This window comes from Vigna radiata, chromosome 6 (genome assembly GCF_000741045.1).
Source record: "Vigna radiata var. radiata cultivar VC1973A chromosome 6, Vradiata_ver6, whole genome shotgun sequence".
NCBI lineage: Eukaryota > Viridiplantae > Streptophyta > Magnoliopsida > Fabales > Fabaceae > Vigna > Vigna radiata.
The window spans coordinates 29,865,234-29,887,164 of record NC_028356.1 but is presented as its reverse complement, the minus strand read 5'-3'; the positions used below and the strand labels follow the sequence as shown (position 1 = coordinate 29,887,164).

The 21,931-nt window shown below is 32.6% G+C and overlaps 1 protein-coding gene across 2 annotated transcripts; it reads left to right on the top strand.

Moving 5' to 3' along the window:
- Positions 1-269: 269 nt before the first annotated feature.
- On the top strand, positions 270-9,001 carry LOC106764952. Of its 2 annotated transcripts, XM_014649410.2 has the most exons (11): positions 271-682; positions 1,158-1,632; positions 4,146-4,244; positions 4,781-4,881; positions 4,977-5,048; positions 5,192-5,282; positions 6,536-6,616; positions 7,255-7,317; positions 7,401-7,523; positions 8,198-8,236; positions 8,353-9,001. In XM_014649410.2, the coding sequence occupies exons 2-11, from the start codon at positions 1,246-1,248 to the stop codon at positions 8,479-8,481; spliced, it is 1,185 nt and encodes a 394-aa protein (XP_014504896.1). In that variant the 5' UTR covers positions 271-682; positions 1,158-1,245; the 3' UTR covers positions 8,482-9,001. The 2 variants fall into 2 exon arrangements, with proteins under 2 accessions (XP_022638138.1, XP_014504896.1); XM_022782417.1 differs by lacking the exon at positions 4,977-5,048 and having other exon boundaries at positions 270-682.
- Positions 9,002-21,931: the final 12,930 nt, after the last annotated feature.

Genomic DNA, 21,931 nt, shown 5'->3' with positions numbered 1-21,931 from the left:
ACTTGGTCAACTTAGTAATCCTCCAACTCAGCATATCATGAATCCTTCAAAACCATCATGGTAGGCTACTTATAATAGAGTTGGAACAAATTATATATTTTTTCAAAAAGTTAATAAATATTTTTATTACGTATCTAATACTGATAATATTCAGATATTTTTTTTTAATTTTATATATTTTGTAATTAAATTTATGTATTTAAATTGAATTTTATACAATACATACATGACATAAATGCGTAGAGAGAAGTGTGACATGAGAAATTGAAGTGCGAGACAGCGATTGGCGGAGGAAGAACATAACCCTTACACCCACGTGGTGTTATGTTTTGTTATGTCTACTACTGGTGCATTTCATACATTAATTAAAATTAATTAATCCAAATGATGAATTAACCTGATAATTAATTAATGATATTATTTAACAGCACCGGAATCATCGCTCTCCACTTGGCTACACAAATCTGAATGAACCTCTAATCAATCTCCTCTCTTATTTCCTTTGAACAATTTGTATCTGTCCCTGTCTCCATTGACGTTTCGTGTTTCTACTCTCCCATCCTCCTGTTTTCGTTTTTCTTCCTTTTTTTTTTTTATTTAATTTATTATCGTTCTTCTTCGTTTATCTGCATCGCGCTTCCTTCAGATTTGTTCTCCCCTCAGATCCCTGTCTGGATCACAGGTATTCATTCGTTCCTTTGTTCCTTCGTTCTTTCACATTTTTCACTCTACTTTGCAATGTTATTTGAATCAGTCAATTTAAGATCTGAAATCTTCAATCCTCTCTCCCTGTGTCTCGCTCGCTCATTACGTATACAGATAATTTCTTTTGTTTTTTGTTTTCTTTGCAGTTTTTTGGTGTTTGACTGGAATTATTTATGTTAGGTTTCGTACTTCATAACGCCACGCTGTTTTGTTCTGTTTGTGGATCTTGTTCATTTATGCATAGTTTAGGTTGAAATTTATGGTTTAATGTTGTGTTTGTGTCATGATTGGGTAGAGGATAAGATCTGGAGTGTTTTATTTTTTTAAATACTAATTGTGAAAGGCGGGTGAAAAGAAACTAGAAATGCTGATTGTTATACAGGTGTGTAATTTTGGTAATTGAAGTTTTTTTTTTTTTTTTTTTTTTCCTTTGTGTTTTTGGTAATTGGCAGTGAGACGGCGTTGTTGAGTTTGAACAGATGAAGTAATGTTAATGGATGGTGGATGTATGGGGAAGCTGGTGAGGTGCCTTGAACTTAGATGAAGAAGGAACGTGCATGGCCGCAATTCATAAGGAATCTTTTGATCATGGTTGGATCAAGAAGCCGGCCACAGTTGAGGAGGCCTACTTGGATCATTGTTCTTGTTTCCATAGTGTGTGTGTTTCTCGTTGCTGCCTACGTGTATCCGCCGCGGAGCCCGTCTTCCTGCTCCCTCTTCTCTTCCAGTGGTTGTGGTGGCAGCATTAACGATCTACCGCCTGCGGCTCAGTCGCGCCAATTGACTGATGCGGAGGTTGAGTCTCGGGTTGTTATTAACGAGATTCTCAACTATTATCCTGTGATAACCAAGAAACCTAAAGTAGCTTTTTTGTTTTTGACTCCGAGTTCGTTGCCGTTCGAGAGGCTCTGGCACATGTTCTTTAAGGTTTGGAATTCCTCCTCCTAAGGCCATGAACTTTGCTCTTGTGCCTTCTTTTGTATGTACGGTATTGATGCTATGTCTAGTAAGTTTTTCAATTTTTCGTGTTTTGTTTGTAGTTTTATCCAACAACTTGTACGTTTGCGTTGTTTTAGTTGGCATTAGTTTGAGAATGGGAGCATAAGTGATCTGCAGAACAGAACAATATTCTATAGGTCCTTTTTGTCTTTACTATATTCAATATATAAGTACTGATGAGACGAACACACTCTAAAGATTAGAGGAGATTTATTGGTGGGATAGACTGGTTTGCTTGGTGCAAAACAGACAATTCACCACCCCTATTCTGCAGTCTGATTGATTGTGAGCAGATAATCTGCTGGCAAATTGTGGAGATGAATGGTGGATTGAATCTGGATGTATTTTCTTTATCCGTGGATGAAAATACATTTGGGTTAAGATGAAATGGAAAAGTGTGAAGGAACGAGCAATTTCTGTTAATAAATAAGTTGTAAAGTTGAAGGACCCTTTGCCTGAAAAGCTTTGGCAAAGTCAGCTACAGTGCATGACAAAGGAACAAGGATTTGTGCCTATTTATGATACTCTTATGTATGTGGACACGGAGTTAAGGGTTTCTCACTTTTCATTTAACTCGTGAATCATAATGCTTTATGAAATTTTCACTTCTGGCATGTTGGATATCTTTGAATTTCACTCTAGTTGTTTGTGAAATTTTCAGCTCTTGCATGTTAGATAATTGATATTTAGTTTGTATTATAGAATAGCTTTAAAATTATAGCTTCATAGTATGAACTATATCATTGAATAAGCTTGAAGATTTCTTATAGTACTAGACCAGAAATTAGTTATTAACAAAGAAAACAAGTTATAGTATTCTCCCTTGACATTGGATTACTGGATTCTCTAGGTATATTTCTCTCATTGTAGACCTTGGTAATTGGGGTTGGTTTTTGACCACATCCTCATATTTTCCTCAAGGTGAAGTGTTAGGTGAAAGCTCGGGAGCAACTAATTCTTGTGGAATATATACAATTATGTAGTTCCAGCCAATTGATACAATGAATCTTTGCCAATAGGAGTAGGTTCTTGTTAGGAATGTAAAGTGTGTTGTAAGTCCCACGTTGGTTAAAAATGGATAATATATATGTGGAAATAAGCAGAAACCTATTGCCTTAAGGTTTTGGGTTAAAAGTGGTGTTTTTGATTTCTTTTATAGATTTGTTCACGATGCTGGTATCAAATCTCCTTAATGTCTCTGCCACAAATGGTATTATAGTTAATGGTTTTTCTTGGTGATCAACTTGGATGAATATAATATAAAATAGATCAAAAATCCTAAAGTTTGAGGATTCTCATATCAAAAGTCTTCTCTTTTAGGAAAGCATCTCCCTATTCAAAACAACCATACAAAGAAAGGGTTACCATTGGAATACTCATGGTTAAAAAAAAATGTTTCACTTGAGAGAGAGGTGTACCGATATGGAAGGGACATACACTTGAGAGGAAGATTGTTAAAAATTTAAGGTGAGTTAGAAGTCTCACATTGGGTTAAAATGAGTTAAATGAATAATATTGGTTTAAGGTTTTGGGTTGAAAGTAATATTTTGGTCTCTTATATGAGTTTGTTTTGTTCACGACTCATTAGTGTTGAATCTACCTGAGTCCCCCTTCAAAGAACCCATAGTTGTCTAGGATGTTTGAAACAGGAATACCCATTGTCGCTAAATGCTACAGTCATGGAGTGTAGAGGCTGATTATCCTATAGTAGCTATTGTGTTTTTTTTGGGAAAATCTTAATCTCATGGAGTATAGTGGCTGAACTATGTACTTGGGACAACATGTGAATTGGCATGGCTATATTAATTAAAGTTGGAATATTTCAAGATGAATTTGATTTAACCGGCCCACTCTTCATATTGCTTCCAATTGAACCAATCCAGTTTTTCATTATAGATCAAATCAAACGCAGATTGATTGTCACTTCACTTTTGGGAAGATTGTATTGTATGTTACATGCTTTGTGCATTTGATTTGTATGCTATAGCTAGCAGGGTTGTTGGATGTAGCACATGCCTAAATTAGTTTTAGAACACATCCATATTAAGATATAATTAGTATTTATATGATGTTACAGCACCAGCACTCGTTAATATAAACTCTCAGCAGTTCGTAGTTAAGCATTATACTCGCACCAAACCTAGTAGTATTGAATCTAGGCAGGAAATTTAGGGAGCTTCTAGCATGAGTTTTGATTTTACTTTCCATCTACTTTTTCTATTTATGCCTTTCTTTTAACAATAGAAATTTGAGCATTGTTCTATATGTGCTCCAAATAAGGTTAGAATACCAGGATATATTTGTGGCATGCTTTTCTTTTTTTTAGAAAAATATCAATGTATGTTTCTCATCTTGGAATCTGGATAAGTATCAGTTCAATTCCTTTTCCTTTGAATATACTGCTTCCATTATATTTGAATTATACTCGTTGCCAAATGCAGGGCCATGAGGGAAAATTCTCTGTTTATGTACATGCATCAAAGGACAAGCCAACACATGTCAGCCCCTATTTTGTTGGTCGAGACATTCACAGTGCACCGGTATGGTGTATAGCGCATGATTTGAATATATAATTTAGAAGCACTCGACATGACAGTTTGAAAATTCCAACATAATTTTAGGATGATTAAAACTGCGAACACTATAAGCAATTTGATGTATGCTTTTTAATAAAAAGTTAACAATTGATCGGAATTGGAGAGTATCATCATACAAATCTCGCAGTCTGTTTACTTTGTTACTCTCTGTTTTTCTTTTTGCTGTAACAAAGCTGCCCTTTTGTCTCTCAACTAAGCAGTGAGAACTAGCCTTCATATGAGCACTTTCATTTTTTATTATGTACACAAAAGAATATATTTATTCTCCTGATAAACAGTACATGGGTCTGACTCTTCAAATGGTAATATGGTAGAATCATTAATTGAAGGCAGAACTTTAGAAACGTTGTGAACACCAGAAAAAGTAATCAGAAAAACTTTCTTCTAATGTTATGATTCTCTGGTGTTTAACATGCATCCAATTTTCTTAAGGTAAGCCATTTGTTTCTTTATGCCAACTTGTTTTCACTTTCTTGCAGGTAGGCTGGGGAAAAATTTCTATGGTTGAGGCTGAAAGAAGACTTTTGGCAAATGCACTGTTAGACCCTGATAATCAGCATTTTGTATTGTTGTCTGAAAGGTCTTTTGTTATCTAATTCTTTTTTTTTTTTTTTTTGTGCAAGTCATAATTTGTGGAATTGAATCTAATCAACTGCGCACTCATTTGTGCTTCAGTTGTATACCTGTACGTCGCTTTGATTTTGTGTACAACTACTTATTATTAACAAATGTCAGCTTTATTGACAGGTAAGAAAATAAATAAGACTTTCTACGAATTAGTTGATGAAATTCTAACTTTTTGCTTTGAGTAAATATTCTATACTAAGGAATTTGTGGATGGTAATTCGGACTAATCAGTCTCTGTTTTCCCCTTCACCTTTTGGATAAAGCTATGTGGATCCTGGTCCTCATGGAAATGGCAGGTATATAGAATATATGTTGCCCGAAGTGGAAAAGAAAGATTTCCGAAAGGGTTCCCAGGTATGATTTATATTGAAAAAATTGAGCATCCATTCAGTTGAAGTGTTTCCTTAATGTCATCTTCCCTTTTCTATTTCTTTTGATAGGAACTTGGGTATTATGGGATGTCCATGTCTTACATTGAGTATTATGAGATACTCGGTAGAGTAGTATTTAAGTGTTTATTTCTCCTCCTTTAACTACTAGCTTTTTAGGTTGCTTATGCAACTAGTATCAAAGATGGTTGTTGGTGTCCTAGAAAGGGTTACCTATGGGGTTTCTGACTGGTGAAGTGATGTTTGGTTTAAATTAAGTCAAATGTAGATCCATGATCTAAATCCTAGTTGAAACTACTGTGAATAGTTTCGATTTTACGCATCCAAAATGTGGATATGTGCTTCAAACGCCAAGTCAAGCATTCACAAAGACTAATGAGGAAATCAATTGAAGTGTGGTAGTTTGACCTATCAATGTGTCGACTATCAATAATGGTGTTTCATTTGGAACTTGGGTATTATATTTTGCTTAAGTCCCATATTGAGTAAAATGCGTGTGATACGGAGTATTTAAGTGGTTGTTTGCGTAAACGTTTGGTTGCTTATAAGTTCCCTTGGCATTGTATGGCTAATCTGGTTGGAAAGAAGCTTTTTTGCCTAGTTTCGTCACATGTTTCTCCCCTTATTGGTCATCATACGCCCTACTTTATCCATATCTACAGATTATAGCAACAATGGAAATATCATTGATTTCATTTATGTATTTTTTTCCTCTTTATAGTGAGAGGGATGTCACTGAGGAGTTCATGTACGTACTATTTTGCCGTCCTTTCCTTTATCAGGCAATCCTTCCTTATGTGCATATATTAAACAAGAATAACAATAGCCTATTTCTTTCACTATTTCATTAATTGTATAAAATATATTACCTTGGAGTTGTTGGACAATATAACTGTCTTACAGTCATTTTAAGTTGTCGATATCATACTTAGTTTGTGGAAGAAGTTGTTGGCATGCATTGAAAGATATCATAATAGTAAAAATTATTCGAAAATGCAGTGAATGTTTTTGACATGCAGTGTATTCATACCTGGCAGAAGTTTTTGACATCACAGTGCACTTTCTTTTGTCATTCATGTGTAGTCTAAAATGCGTTTCCATTCATAATAGTAAAAAAATGCATGAAAAATGGTTTTTATATTACAAATTTAGAATTGGGAAACCATTTAAAACTTTTCTGTCATGCAGCTGACTTGGATCTTGTGGTTTCTCATGCAGTGGTTCTCAATGAAACGGCAGCATGCTATAATAGTTATGGCAGACAGTCTCTATTTTACAAAATTCAAGCACCATTGCAGGGTACTATGTTGTTAAGAACCTCTTGTGTTTATTTGTTTGCTAACTGGGTGGATTGTTTGATCCGTTTGGTATTAATCCTATGACCCTATCATCTTTGTTAAGAATGTTAGTGTAGGTAAATGTGCTTATGATTTCTGAACGATAGCCCACTGTTATTTTCAATTTTTTTGTCCACTGTTTTTAAGAAATAATTTTTTCAAAAAAACTTATTAAGAAAGAAATCCCCTGGATTAGCATTTTTCTGCATTAAGTTTTGCTGGAAGATTATAAAGATTTCCTGGACATAGTTATCAGTAGCTTGTTAATATCTAATATCTAGATATTAACTATACTGATTCCTCGCTCCGTGCCTTCTTTTTGTTATTTTTATTTATTCTCATATATTTAAATACAGTTTTTCGTTTTCTATTAAGAAATGCCATTTGTTGAAGTAAGATGATGGTGATAATTTTTTATTCAGATATGTTGTCAGTGGTATTCTTGCTGCAGCATGTATTAATGGTTTTTTTAAACTAAATGCTTCTCTTGATAAATTGATTGATAATCGGACATTTAACTTTATTTTATTCATGTTGAACTGAGTCACTTACATTTTTGGCTTCAATGACAAAATACTGTTCGTGTTTGAAACTTTCCAGCCAAATATGGAGGGAAACCGCAATTGCTACGCTGATGAGCATTACCTGCCAACCTTCTTTACTGTCAGTGTACCGATCTGTTCTCTTTTAAATTACGACGATAGGAATCTCTATTCTCCCAGCTAACTCGCTTCATGGGTATTTAGATGCTTGATCCAGGTGGAATCGCAAATTGGTCAGTAACATATGTTGATTGGTCTGAAGGAAAATGGCATCCAAGGTCATTCAGAGCTCGGGATGTTACTTATCAAGTCATGAAAAACATAGCAGTATGTGACAGATTTTACTCATTCCCTTTAGATGTGTTTGCTTTGTTAATTTGAATCTTCGAGAATATTTTTGCTTTCTACTTATTTGTTTATTTATTTATTTCCCGTGAGTGTCGCTGTTAGGTGCCCCAACAATATTTTTACTTTCAATTATGCATAGTAAAGGTTCGAAAGAGTTAATAAACGGGTCCCGGCTAAGCTATTCAGCTTCAATCCGTAAATATTTGTGGGTATGGATTTTGTTTTTTTTGCATTCATATTGAGAAGTGGCAATTGGGACTGTTGGGCTGTCCAAAAAGTGCAACTCTAATAACTTTGAAGAGTTATGGAGAAATAGAAAAGGAAAACGAAATGGAAAATTTACTTACGTGAATTCCTTGTTCCGGGATTCTCACTTTGTTAAATAGTAGGTTGTATATAATTATATGATTTACTCAACATAATTTTCTAGGTGACTTAAGTAGGATGAGTGATGGGGCCGATAATTTTCGTTATAGGTTTTTACTTGTAATTTCAGCGATCTTAATGAAAAGTTCCTTTTCATTTCCCTCACGACCCTTATCATTATTATTTGTTTGCACACCTAGTTAGTTTCAGTTACTTTTTACTTCGCATGGTTCTTGATCAGTATTTATCTTGAATTTTACTTAATGACATGATTTCATTCACTGCAGTACATTGATGAAAGTCCACATTTTACTAGTGATGCAAAGGTATAAATCTCCTTCATCCAATTTAGGTTCAGAACTCGTTCACGCAGTGTGACATTGCTTCTGCTTCCTTAGAAGGAATGAATTATTATTAATTTCCAATGTCATGCGTCATGCAGAGGACAGTGGTGATTACACCGTGCGTATTGAACGGCTCAAAACGATCATGTTATCTATTTGCCCGGAAGTTTTTCCCAGAAACTCAGGAAAGATTGATCCAACTCTACTCTAATTCTACAATATTCTAAAGTATTTATATTTATCATCATTCTTTGGTGAATCAACACCATGTGATCCCAGCCTCACCGTCTTGCACATATTGAATTGTTTTTGAGAAATTTCCTAAGACAACTGGAAAATTTTCTTATGAAGGCAAAGAAGCTGATTTGGTTAAAATTTGCTTTTCTCTGGGGCTGGACGGAACTGCGGAGCTTGTCTGGTTGGATATTTGCTGTTCCTATTGTACTTTTTTTAAAGTATTGAAAACATGATAGATTTCTCTTACGGATAAGTTTTGGTATCCTTGATAGAGACTAGGGAGGGTGGGCTAAGGTTTGGGTTTTGATTCGGACTCTGGAAGCTAACTGTCACCTATGACTGTTATTGCATCTACAAATTTTCTGCAGTCATGCATTAAATGTTACCTCATGAATGGTTTAGCAGTTATGCGCAGAATTTTGGAAGAATTCTCTTTTTTGGTTTTAGAAATTGGCAATTTATGCTGTGTGACAATTTTTTTGTTTAAAATTTAGTTTCATCATTAGTATTTGACAAGTTTAATACATATCAAATTAATAATACTGTCACATGTGCTTATCAACACTGACAATGGTGAGGCATGTAAAGTTGATGTACGAAGTTCACACTAGACTGGTAAGAAAATGAATTGTTGAAAATGAGCACTGTTCATACATTCAATTGGTTACTTTGCAGTTTCACTCTTGATTGGACCGTGGGTGCATATATCACAACAAATTTAGTTTTACAAGCTTTATATTTTGCGTATGATTTTAAGAAGTTAATTTGATTTGATTTGAAATATCAATTTCCAATCAACCAACAATTTTAAAGTTTAAATTTTTTAAAACCTACTGTTACTTACCCGCAAATGATGGCTTGAGTGTCAAATTTGTCCACTGAGCCATTACCCTTTGACAGATTTTATAAAACTAACTCTAGTTGAGGTTTTAACAAAACTCTCTAGAATTGTAACTTTTTAATGTTCTTCATACTCTTCTTATGATGCAATGAAAACAACAAACAAACCTCTTAATATACAATTCTAATAAAATAACTAATTAATGTAAGGAATCAAAGTCAATCAAACTAAGAATAATAAAACAACAAAATAAAAGCAATGAAACAGTACACAAAAAAACTGGGTAGTCTCCTGTTAGCTTTTGTTAACGTCTTTAACTTGACGCTTATTCACTCATGGTTCGTTCAGATGGACTTTGGTGGTGAATATGCTAGGATCACCACCTTAATACTCCCTTAGTCTTTGTTCGTTTATTATCCATCTCCTTTAAATCTTTGGATCTTCAATCTCAACTGCTCCAAAACTTTTCACACTTCTAACTATGAATAGTCCATACCATTTGGACTTCAATTTTCCTAGGAACCGTCTCAATCTTGAATTGTAAAGCAAGACAAGTTGATTAGGTCTAATGTTCATTTGAATATCTTTTTATCATGATAGGCCTTGACTTTGGACGTGTAGATACATGTGGAATCATATGCTTGCGCTTTTAACTTTTCAAGCTCTTGTAATTGTATTTTTCTTTTCTCTCTAGCAACATTGATATCAAAGTTAAGATTCTTGAGTGCCCACCAAGCTTTGTGTTCCAACTCTACAGGCATATGACAAGTTTTTTCATAGATCACTTAGAACGGTGTCAAGCCTATGGAAGTTTTGAATGCAATTTTGTATTCCTACAGAGTATCGTCCAACTTAAATGCTTAATTTCTTTTAGAGATTAAGACAATTTTCTCTAGAATTCTCTTCATCTCTTTGTTGGATACCTTAGCTTAGCCAATGGTCCGTGGATAGTAAGTTGTGGCTACTATATATCTAACATTGTAGTGCTCAAGCACACATCTCAGTTGTTGATTACATAAGTGACTACCTCCATCACTGATTAACACTCTTGGTGTGCCAAATCTGCAAAAAAGTTATTTCTAAGGAAGTTAATCGTCGTCCTTAAGTCAGCTTGTGTGAACTGCAATTGCTTCCACCCATTTTGACACATAATTTACAACCACTAGAATGTATTCTCTCGAATTAGACTTAGGAAAAGGACCAATGAAATCCATGCCCCAACAATAAAATAATTCGACTTCAATTATGTTTTGCAAAGGCATCTTATGCCTCTTTGAGATATTTCCTGTTCTTTAGAAATTGTCATAACTTTTGCAATGATCAAAAACATCTTTAAACAGTGAAAGCTACAAAGAAACTTGGTTGTAGGACATTTGCAACAATCCTTTCTCCACTGAAATGGCCTCCATATGGTGAGTTGTGGCAGTGTCATAGGATATCTCTCCCTTCATCTCCAAATATGCATCTTCTCATTAGTCCATCTGTACATATTTTAAATAGATATAGATCATCCCACACAAACTGCCTAGCATCTTTGTGTAGCTTTTTTCTTTGATGCTAATTAAATTAAGGTGGAATGACTCTAACAGCCTTGTAGTTTGCTATGTCAACAAACCATGGTCTTTCTTTCACGGCAAAGAGGTAAATGATGAACATACTGGAGCCCCACCAAGGTCTTTAACCAAAAGTTCCAGAAACCATCTCCATATATCCTTGTTCACCACCTCCACCATGACATATGCAACATGTAACATTTGGTTATTAGTGTATCTACCAACAATAGCTAACAACTCCTTATCATATTTCCCCTTCAAGAAAGCTCCATTCAGCCAATTGATTGGCCTGCATGAGACAAAATTATCCTTGTATGCCTTGAGACAAGCATAAACCCTCTTGAAAATTGGTCCACCCTCATTCTCTTCAACTTTCACCTTCACTATGGATCTTGGATTACGAGCTAGCAGCTCATGGGCATAATTATATATCCTTTTATATTGGAGTTTGAATGACCCATCAATCTGGTATGAAACAATGGCTTTTTCCCTGTAAGCGATGCACCTAAATATACCTACGTTCCATTTTATATTGATCTTCTCACGAATTTTCACTCCACTTACTTTTGGATTTTCTTTCACGGTTTTCTCCAACTTCTTACTCAACCACTTCGCATTAAGTAATCTTAGTTTGTGTTTTCTACTACAAGTGTGGTTGTCAACAATAATCCTTAGTTGCCACTTATGAATTGCATCCATATAAGTACAATATGCAATCTACGAACATTTTCCTTTTGCACCTATACATTTTAGCCTCATTCTCTTCTTATCATTTTTAAGAAATTTGATATTTCTGTCATTTTCTAGTGAATAGGTTTTTATAACATCAAAAGAATCTTGCTTCTCAACAAAGTATGTCCCCAAATCCTATTTAAAATCAACCATAGTTTTTGGCATGGAAAATGTATCGAACTTTCCATAACCCTCTTCCTCATCATGTTGTTCATCACTTTCTACTACACTAAGTAATTCTTCAAATTGCCAATCATCATCAGACAAACCTCTATCATCATCACTACTTATGCCATCATGAAAATCACTATCTAACATCTGAGTCCATGATGGTCCATCATATTGATCTGGAACACTTTGCACATCAACTTCCACATACCACACCTAATGGAGACCAATTCTAGCTGAAACCATGTGAAACGAAGCTTCAAACCGGAAGAGATCAACAATGGTTGAAGGTGCAGCGAAATTGTATGAGTGATGGAGTGTTTGAAGTGTTTATGGTGAAGAGAGGTGTATGTGTGAAGCCTTACAGCTCAGAAGGCCTTCCTACAGAGGAAGGAAGCTAGAGGAATGAGAGAAGAAGTTGAAACCCAAGGTGACTTAAGAGCAGAGTGGCTGGAAAATAATTTTTGCAGCATAACATTCAAAGCTCAAAAGTGTCTTTTACAATGTATTGGCCCTTCTATTTATAAATGAGAGGTGCCCCTAATCTGATCCCATTTTCACTCCTAAAACCATTGCATTCAGTTTTCAATTGGAGGAAGTAATTCCCACGCTGCTGAAGCACGTTCCATGCTTGTTGTCCACGTCAGCCAGTCACATGGAGGAGCACCTCGCTGGGCTATTTTTGGGGTTTTGGCTGGGCGCACATTCCATGCTGCAACTGTTTTGTCCGCAAGTTTCTTACAAAATGCTTTTGGGCCCTTTGTTGTTTCAAGCTCCTCATAATCTCCAAGCTTTATTTTAGGCCCTACAACACAAAGTAAACATGTTTTAGTTAATCCTTCTAAGACTTTAGAGAAAGGAAGTCAAGAAATTTTTAGAAAGTCTTTTTTTTTAACTTCCCTTTCTTAGCCTTAGCTTGAGTTGCTATTTCTTTGAATGGCTTCCTTGATTAGGTTTCCATCAACACCAATCTCCATCTCCTCTTCTATATCACACTCAACATTTATATGAACTAGCCCTTCCACACACCGACTATTAACATCAACATTGTCATCATCACCACTTAAACTCCAACTACCAACATCAAATTCCTCCTTTACAATTGATGTACATTCATAATTGTAAGAAAAGAAGTGCATTGTTTCTCAACACCAAGAGGAAGGGTGAATTGGTGATAAATAAAAATAAATGCTTTTTAAATATTTTCACAAACTTTGAATGATCTTTAATCTTTCTTGAAATTTAAGCAATAAGCGCATGCAATGAAAGTAAAAAAAAAGATAAGGAAAGAAATACAAACAGAGGATTTATATTGGTTCGGTCTCAATGCCTACATCCAGTTTTCCTTCCAATCAACCTTAGATTGAAGGCTCTTTCACTATAATGATATGAGTTTTACACCAAAGGTTTTACAAATAACTCTCTCAAAATAGAAACACCTCTCCACTCAACAATCAAGTATAGAAAGACAACACCAGCATAAAAAACCACATGTTTTTACTGCAGCACCCTTTGAGAACACCTCTCAAAGTACCAAGAACTCCTCGCTTTTCTTCCTGGCCGCATGCACAGGGAACAACACAATCCGAGATTGTAGAAAATGACGTCTGATTAGTCAAGAGTACACCTCAATAGTGCAGTAGTTTATCAGTAGTGAAATCCCAAACCAGTTCTTCAAGATAAATAACTTCTATGAATCTTGTTTCTAAGAACGTCTTAGCACACTTGTAACTATTTTCTCAAATCACAAAATATCATATATGAATGTTTAGAATGATCAAAAGTCTTAAGAGTTGTGTGCAATGTGTCAATTTATAGTTTTTCTCATGACAGATGCAAATCAATTGATTACGTTAGTAATGTAATCGGTTACATTAGTAACAGATGTAACATAATTACAACTAACACAATTCTAATTGAATGCACATTTAATGTAATCGATTTGCAATAAATGTTAGTCAACATATTTAAAATATGACCGTTAACATTGTTATGACTTAGCTTGAAAATAGTTTTTAAAGAATAACAAACTTAATTGATTACATAAACAGTGTAATCGATTAATCTATACACTTAAACAAATTTTGAAAAATTTTTCTCTTCAAAACTCATCACAGTACATTTCAAAAATATGTTTGCAAAAACATGAGTTTTAATCGATTTTACACTTAATGTAATCGGTTAAAACTGTTGTTTTGCCACAGTTTAAAGCATAAGTTATCAGATGAATTTAATTGATTACAACATCACTGTAATAGATTATTTCTTACAGAGTTGCTTTGTGCTAGTGGTTTTATCACACAAAAAAAAATTAGTATGCATACAATAGATATAAGCACAATTATGATCACATAAGTATGCATACCAAACAACATGTCATCACATGTATTAATCATCAAGAAACATTTACATAGCAACATATGTATCAATCACAAATACACATTTTTGTTGTGTCATGAAAACATGTATGTGTTGTTAAATCAATGTGTTGTCATCATAAAAAACCAGAAACATCAGGGATTAGGTTCAACACTCATATTGCTCCTCCTATCAACAATCTCCCCCTTTTTTGATTATGCACAACAATGATATATAAAACAACCATGATGTACAATGCATAACCAAAAATTGTATCAAACAGTTATATTGAGACACATAGTCACAAATATGTCATTTATCTCTCTTGTTAATCCAATCAGTATTAACAAACAATTTCAACTATCTCTCCCCATTTGGGCATTACCAAAAAAGGAATTTAGAATTTCTAAAATTTCTCCCCCTTTTGCATGTGGACAAATAAGTATCAGATAATGAAGCTCCCCCTATCAATGTGCAGTATTTCCAAAATATTTCAAACACACAGTTCAATATCAGAGGAACATGATAAAGATGTATCAGAGCATATATCATAGAACTAGTTTTAAGCATGTATCAAATGATATGACAGAAATCAGAGTAATGCAAATATTGCTTGAAGCCAATACATTTTAGTGTTACCATTCTTAAAGCATAAAAAGATTCACAGCAGATAAAAAACAATGAGATTTAGAATGAATGAACACATGAGAGATCAATATGAATGTAATAGAGTATATGATTTAACAGTATAGAGACTCAAACCACATTCGCTATGCGTAATCGATTATACTTCTTCTTCGATCGATTAAATTCAGTGGGGTACTGAAAAAAATCCATCTTAGACAAATCAATAAGTTCGTGTACAGTATCAGACCTACATAAAACTTTCTTCTCAACTTTGTTGAGGGTTAGTCCAGATATAAAGCATAATTGTGAAAACAAACAGAATCATAAACTGAGTATGAATATGTAAAAGAGACGTGCAATAATGAATGACACAGTTTACATTCATACAACACATTCAGCATACGCATTCAATCAAATTCAAATTAATCAGTAAATTGAAATTCAAAACAACTTCATTTCATTCATTGATATTAACAAAGCGATTACAAGTAGGAACCAAAAGAAAAATGCCTTAACAACCAATATTACATTTAATCATAGAAAGACAGATAAAAGACATCAATAACAGAATAAGAGATAGATTTTAAACTATATCCCTTACTAGTATGTCATCACCACTCTCGTCTGCTTCACTCTCCTCTTCATCCTCTTCCTCCTGCTCATTCTCTTCACTATCACCATCAGATTCATCAATTTGCAGCTTTCCTTTGATAGCAGTTACATCTTGATTAATAGATTGACAAAGAATGGTTAGAGAATGCATTTGTCTAACCACGTGCTTTTCAAATTCAGAATGAGGTCTGAAGGGTGTAGATAAGGATCCAACAACTTCTTCCTCTTCAGCCGCATATTCATCTTTAAGAGCCATCCATCTTGACCATGTTGTAGACCCATGTGATGCAGTGCAGTTTTTTCAATAAGATTGTTCTTCCCATATGACTCACAGGATTCATTTATACATTCCACACCATAATGAAGCAACACCTTGGAGATGAATACTGGATAGGATAAACTTGCAGATTCAAGTCTTGTAGTTTTAAGCATATTTTCAGGTATGGCAACAGCCCAGTCAGTCTGGATATTCTCTTTAAGAGCATGAAGAAGACACAAGTCTTCAATGGTTGTATGTGCAAATCAATCGATTACGTTAGTAATGTAATCGGTTACATTAGTAATAGATGTAACAGAATTACAACTAACACAATTCTAATTGAATGCACCTTTTATGTAATCGATTTGCAATAAATGCTAATCAACATATTTGAAAATATGACCGTTAACACTGTTATGACTTAGCTTGAAAACAATTTTCAAAGAATAAAGACTTAATTGATTACATAAACAGTGTAATCGGTTAAGTTATACACTTAAACAAATTTTGAAAACTCTTTCTCTTCAAAACTCATCATAGTACATTTCAAAAAGATGTTTACAAAGACACGAGTTTTAATCGATTTTACACTTAATGTAATCGATTAAAACTTGTTTTGCCATAGTTTAAAACATAAGCTATCTAATGAACTTAATTGATTACAACGTCACTGTAATCGATTATTTCATATAGAGTTGCTTTATGCTAATGGTTTTATCACACAAAAACATTTAGTATGCATACAGTATATATAAGCACAATTATGATCACAGAAGTATGCAGACTAAACAACATGTCATCATTTGTATTAATCATAAAAAAACATTTACATAGAAACATACGTATCAATCACAACTACACATTTTTGTTGTGTCATGAAAACATGTATGTGTTGTTACAATCAATGTGTTGTCATCATCAAAAACCAAACAAGTCAAGGATTGGGTTCAATGTAACGCCCCGACAACTCTCAGGGAATATTGACTGCCCCCACAAATCAACACAAGGCTTTCAATGTGCTTTGTCCTTACTCGCACATTTTCTGGGAAAACTTCTTAGAAGGTCACCCATCCCTAAATTACTCCAAGCTAAGCACGCTTAAGCATGGAGTTCTTATGGGTTAGGCTAGCGAAAAGAAAATGCATTTGTTGATATGAGTAGCCAAATTAATTCCTTTAAGTTATCCTTCAACCGTATAGTCCCATACCTATACAGTCTCTAAATCCCTCTCATTCCGGTGTATGTTCGATTCGTCCATGTGCCCCTTCTACTCGAAGCCTGCCAAGAGCTGCTCCTTGTCCGTGCCTCTTGCACCGACGATCACCCCCGCCCTCGTCAGTGCCCAGGTGTCACATTCAACACTCATATTGCTCCCCTTATCAACAATAATCACTCATATCTTGTGTATCACCAACATCTCCTTCACATTCAGCCACCTCAACATGTGTTTCAATTTCACCTTCAACAACATCATCACCTTCACTTCTTTCTTCTAAGACAAAAGCATTTTCTTCACAGTCACCCACCCGACCCTGTATTTCACTCTTACCTTCATCATCACCATCACATTCACCTTTCTGACCTTCCATGTTAGGCACCTCAAATTGTATTTCACTCTCATGTTGACATTTACCATCACCTATACCTAACCACTATCTGGAAACACAACTTCAACTTCTACTTCAAGTGTATTATTAGGAACATATTCTAGCAATTGTATCACCTCAGGTTCAAACACTATGTGAACCACAAATAGATGAACCTGACCATTTAGCCTAGCTAAGTTAACCATGTGCATGGCTCCAGCGTCTTCACACAATGGCTCCAACCTGTTATCTAAGACAGAACCCCCTTCTACACAGTACCACAACTCTTTAAAACCTCATATTCTAGCCTTTTCACTACACTTACTACAAGGAAGTAGCTCCACATGTTTGGGTCAAAAGATAATGTTGAAGTTTCCCCCTCATACTTTAGTTTTCCATCATTTAAGAACTTTCCTCTGTGGTGGAAAACAACTTCAAAATCACCCTCCATCACGTATAACAATATAAAAATATTTAGCCTATAAAATAATAATATAACTACGACAACAAAAAATAAATAAATTTAAAGTAGAATGCATTGAAAGAGATACTCCAACAACACTTTAAACATGGGGGACCACATTGAAATCAACAAGGAAACATAATTCAACCTTCAACATTGTGGGATAACCCCTATATTAACGTTTGCAAAATGAAAACGCATAAAATGACAATATCATCCAATAATAAACTCGAAATTGTATTTACTAACCTTCTACGTGATTCACCTCGAAGAACTTGGCGATTCTACTGATAGATGACGATAAAATCCTCAAAGGAAACCCTAATGTTGTTGATGGATACGTAATTTGATTGAATGAACCCCAATTTGGAACGAAAAGAAATAACTCACTCAAACCCTACTTTCGCTACTTTCGCACAATGAACATTCTGTGCAAAAAATCCCTAAATAATTCCTAATTTAGCACATGTTTTTTAATTATATTTTAGTTTTTTAAAACTTAAAATAACAAAATATCATGTAATGGCACCAAGTAAAATGTATTATACAATGTAATACGACATATTTTTGTCACATATTCACATTTGCAAAATCAACATGTCACGTGAATGCAATCTTAACATTGTTCATTCAAATTGACAACAATGATACAATTGAATCAATTTTACATAAATAAAAATCTAATGGAACTAACAAATAATAAAAAGACAGATGTTTATGCATAAATGAAAAACTAAAAAGATAATTAAATCTAAGATTTATTTAGCTTAAACATATAAGTGAGATGAAGGAACAACTTTTAATATATTTCAAAAATATTATAAATTAGTAAAATTATTAAACATTTGAACAGGAACACTTAAAATGGTTACTGGGTGCATATAAATTCATATAAATCCTTCAAATTATTCCTATTTAAATATGCATGATGTTTTAATTTAAATTCAAATACCGATAAAGTAATTTCAAAGTCAGATAAATAATAAATTTGAAATTATTCTTTTCCGATACTCAATTTTGTGAACTTAACCTACTTTTCCGTTGGACAACCGTGCAGTTACTGTAAAAATAAATTTTCCACTTTTCATCGTCACAGTCCATCTCACTCACAATTCATCCGCACCGTTCCTTTAAAACCCGCACGCGGGAAAATCACAGAAATCAATACATACAAATAAATGTTATACCATATTCTTTTCTTTTTTTTCTTTTTTATTTTGAATTCTACACAGCATTGTCAAGTTTTAATTTAATTTCTTTTCTTTAATTTTAATTGTTTGTATTTAAAAAAATTGTTCACTTTTATTTGTTTTTTTAATAATGTTATTCTTTTAATTATACTATTGAATTTAATAAATATAAAAATTGACTATAATATTGGAAAGAAAACTATACAGCATATAAGTGAGCATCAAAGAGAAAATTGAAAAAATATAATAGATAAATAATTTAAAATTATATTATTAAAAAATTATATATTTGTTGAGAAAAACTACAACGGTTACAAAGGAATAAAATCTATTCAGACTTAAAATGTCTGTGATATAAACAACCAGTTTTAGTACACAATGAGAAGATTTAAACAATTAATTCATAATTGAAATCAATGATATAATAGTATCTTACAAATAACTCAAACATTTATATATTTGTTGGCTTTGTACTCAAATACAGTTAATACAGTTATTTTAATTAATACATATGTAAAATTATTAAGCAGTGTCTTTAGGAAGAATAATATGAAGAAATATAATTATAATGTAATATTGTAATAATAATTGAGGAATTAAACTATAGTTACGTTATTATTAATTAAAACTAATTATTTTTCTTTGTCTTGCAAAATTAGGTATTTGTTTATTTTCAAGATAACATTGAAAAATAACTTATATAAATGTCAATAAAAGGTAGTTATTGAATCAATTAATTGATTTGTAAACTAATTTAACTATTAAGGACTTTAAAATGACTTAATTTAGGAATTTTAAACTGATAATTATAACCTTCTTGTCTTAACGTCAAATTTGTAGTTTATTTAAATTTTAATTTTCTTTATCGTATTTGAATATATTTCTTATTATTTTTAATTTTATAAACACATGTGATTATTTATCTATTTTAAATATTTTTTGGATTATTTTTTATTTTTTTATGCAATTACTAAGATGATATTATAATTAAAATAATAAATATTTAATTACACATGAAAATTATACACAATAAAAATTTTAAAAAAATTAATAAATCACAAATTTAAATTAAGAAATAAAAAAAATTAAATTTGATCAAGAGTCATTTTACTTATTTAAATAAAATAATATAATTAAAAAATATATATACAACATTTAAACATATAAATAAAATCATTAAATATTTTAATAATAATTTAGTAAAAGATATTTTGTGTATGTCTTTTACACCAAATATGTTTTAAACAATATTCATATATGTCTAATCTAACCACTTAATTTGTATTGTGAGTGTTTTTTATGAATGCAGTGTAATTAATGTTTAAAATTATAAAAGTGGTGTAACTTTTTACAAAGATTTTACTTAAAGATAAGTTGTGTCAAATAGACATTATTAATAATAAAAAAATCGTCTCAATTATATATAATTTCATTTTTAAATTGAGTTGAAATCATTTTACTTATACACAACTTTTGTATATAAGGGTAAAGTCGTTACATAATAACATGATTTTATAGTTTTATTATTTTATTTCTTATTCAAATGTAGAAATTGTTTAAAGATTAATACAACTTATTTGTAACAACAATGCAATGAGTCATTGTATTTTGACATAAACTTTTATAATAGCAAAATTCTTGAAAAAGTAATATCGTTATATAATAACACCACTTCATAGTTCTATTATTATTTTTCTCATTCAAGTATAGAAATTGTTAAAAGATTAATACGACTTTTTTGTAATAACAATGTAATGAGTCATTGTATTTTGACACAAACTTCTATACTAACAAAATTTTTGAAAAACAATTTTTAATTTATGCTTTTATGGTTGATTTACACACAGTTAACTTAAATGTGGAGATAAAGACAGTTACTAACACTCTTGATAATCCTATAGTGAAAAATACTCGTGATGATCCTAAAACAATTGATTGCACTTAAAAAAATTGTTTTATTCCATATACAAAAGTGATACACAGTTTGCATGACTTCAATTTAATCTACCTAGAATCATGAATACTTTTGACGACTTTTCTGTTTATAACTTGCTCTTAAAACAAAGTTTATTGTGTTTATTAATTACTTCTTTGTAACGACAATGTATGAGTCATTGTATTTTGACACAAACTTCTATGTGAACAAATTTCTTGAGAAGTAATTTTTAATTTATGCTTTTGTGGTTGATTTGCACATAATTAACTTAAATGTGGAGATAAAGATAGTGAATAACACTCTAGATGATTCTGTAGTGAAAAACACTCATGATGATTCTAACATATAAAATCATAAATAATAAAAACAATTGACTTACTTCATTAGAAACCAAAGTTTAAGTTGTAAGATAGTCTTTCTCTTATGGAAGAGGATTTCCATTTGAGGTTTCAAGTTGTTAAAGTTTATTTTGTCCTTTTAAATCAAGCCAAAATGAGATAACAAGTGTGATGAATGATTATAAGATTTGACAATTTTTCATTCATAATTATGATACATGTCAAAGATGGAACTCTTAGTTTTATTTGACACAAATATACTATACTAATATTGTTAAGATATATCAAATATTCTATTAACGAATATTAGATAATTAAATATTGTGTTAGTTATAATTTAGATATTATTATAATTTGTGCAAATTTGTGCACCTGTCATTCCTTTACTATACCTTTAGAAATAGTACATCAGAATCATTTTTTAAACATCTTTACATGGTATCAGAGACATGATTAGAGCATACTCTAGCGAGATCTACTTGGGCACATTCTGTTTCACCTGTTATCGGGCCGTTATCAGACTGCCCATTAATATCTACTCTCACGCTTGGTATGTCTATATCTCAACGTGAAGGAGATGTGTTGGAAGTCTCACATCGACTAGAGATAAGACCAATTTATAATATATAAGTGGAGTGCAAACCTCACCTTACAAGCCGATTTTGTAAAGTTGAGTTAGATTTAAAATCCACTCCTTAACAAATACTTCGTAGAACTTTTGTCAAGAGAATTATTCAGTGGAAAAAAATACCGAAGTTATGTCAAAATGCAATGACT

Excerpts from the sequence above, each read along its gene's own strand:
- LOC106764952 (XM_014649410.2), top strand. The coding sequence starts at position 1,246 with ATGAAGAAGGAACGTGCATGGCCGCAATTCATAAGGAATCTTTTGATC. Across the intron at positions 1,633-4,145 it reads TCTGGCACATGTTCTTTAAG|GGCCATGAGGGAAAATTCTC; the intron begins GTTTGGAATTCC and ends TGCCAAATGCAG. Across the intron at positions 4,882-4,976 it reads TTTGTATTGTTGTCTGAAAG|TTGTATACCTGTACGTCGCT; the intron begins GTCTTTTGTTAT and ends TTTGTGCTTCAG.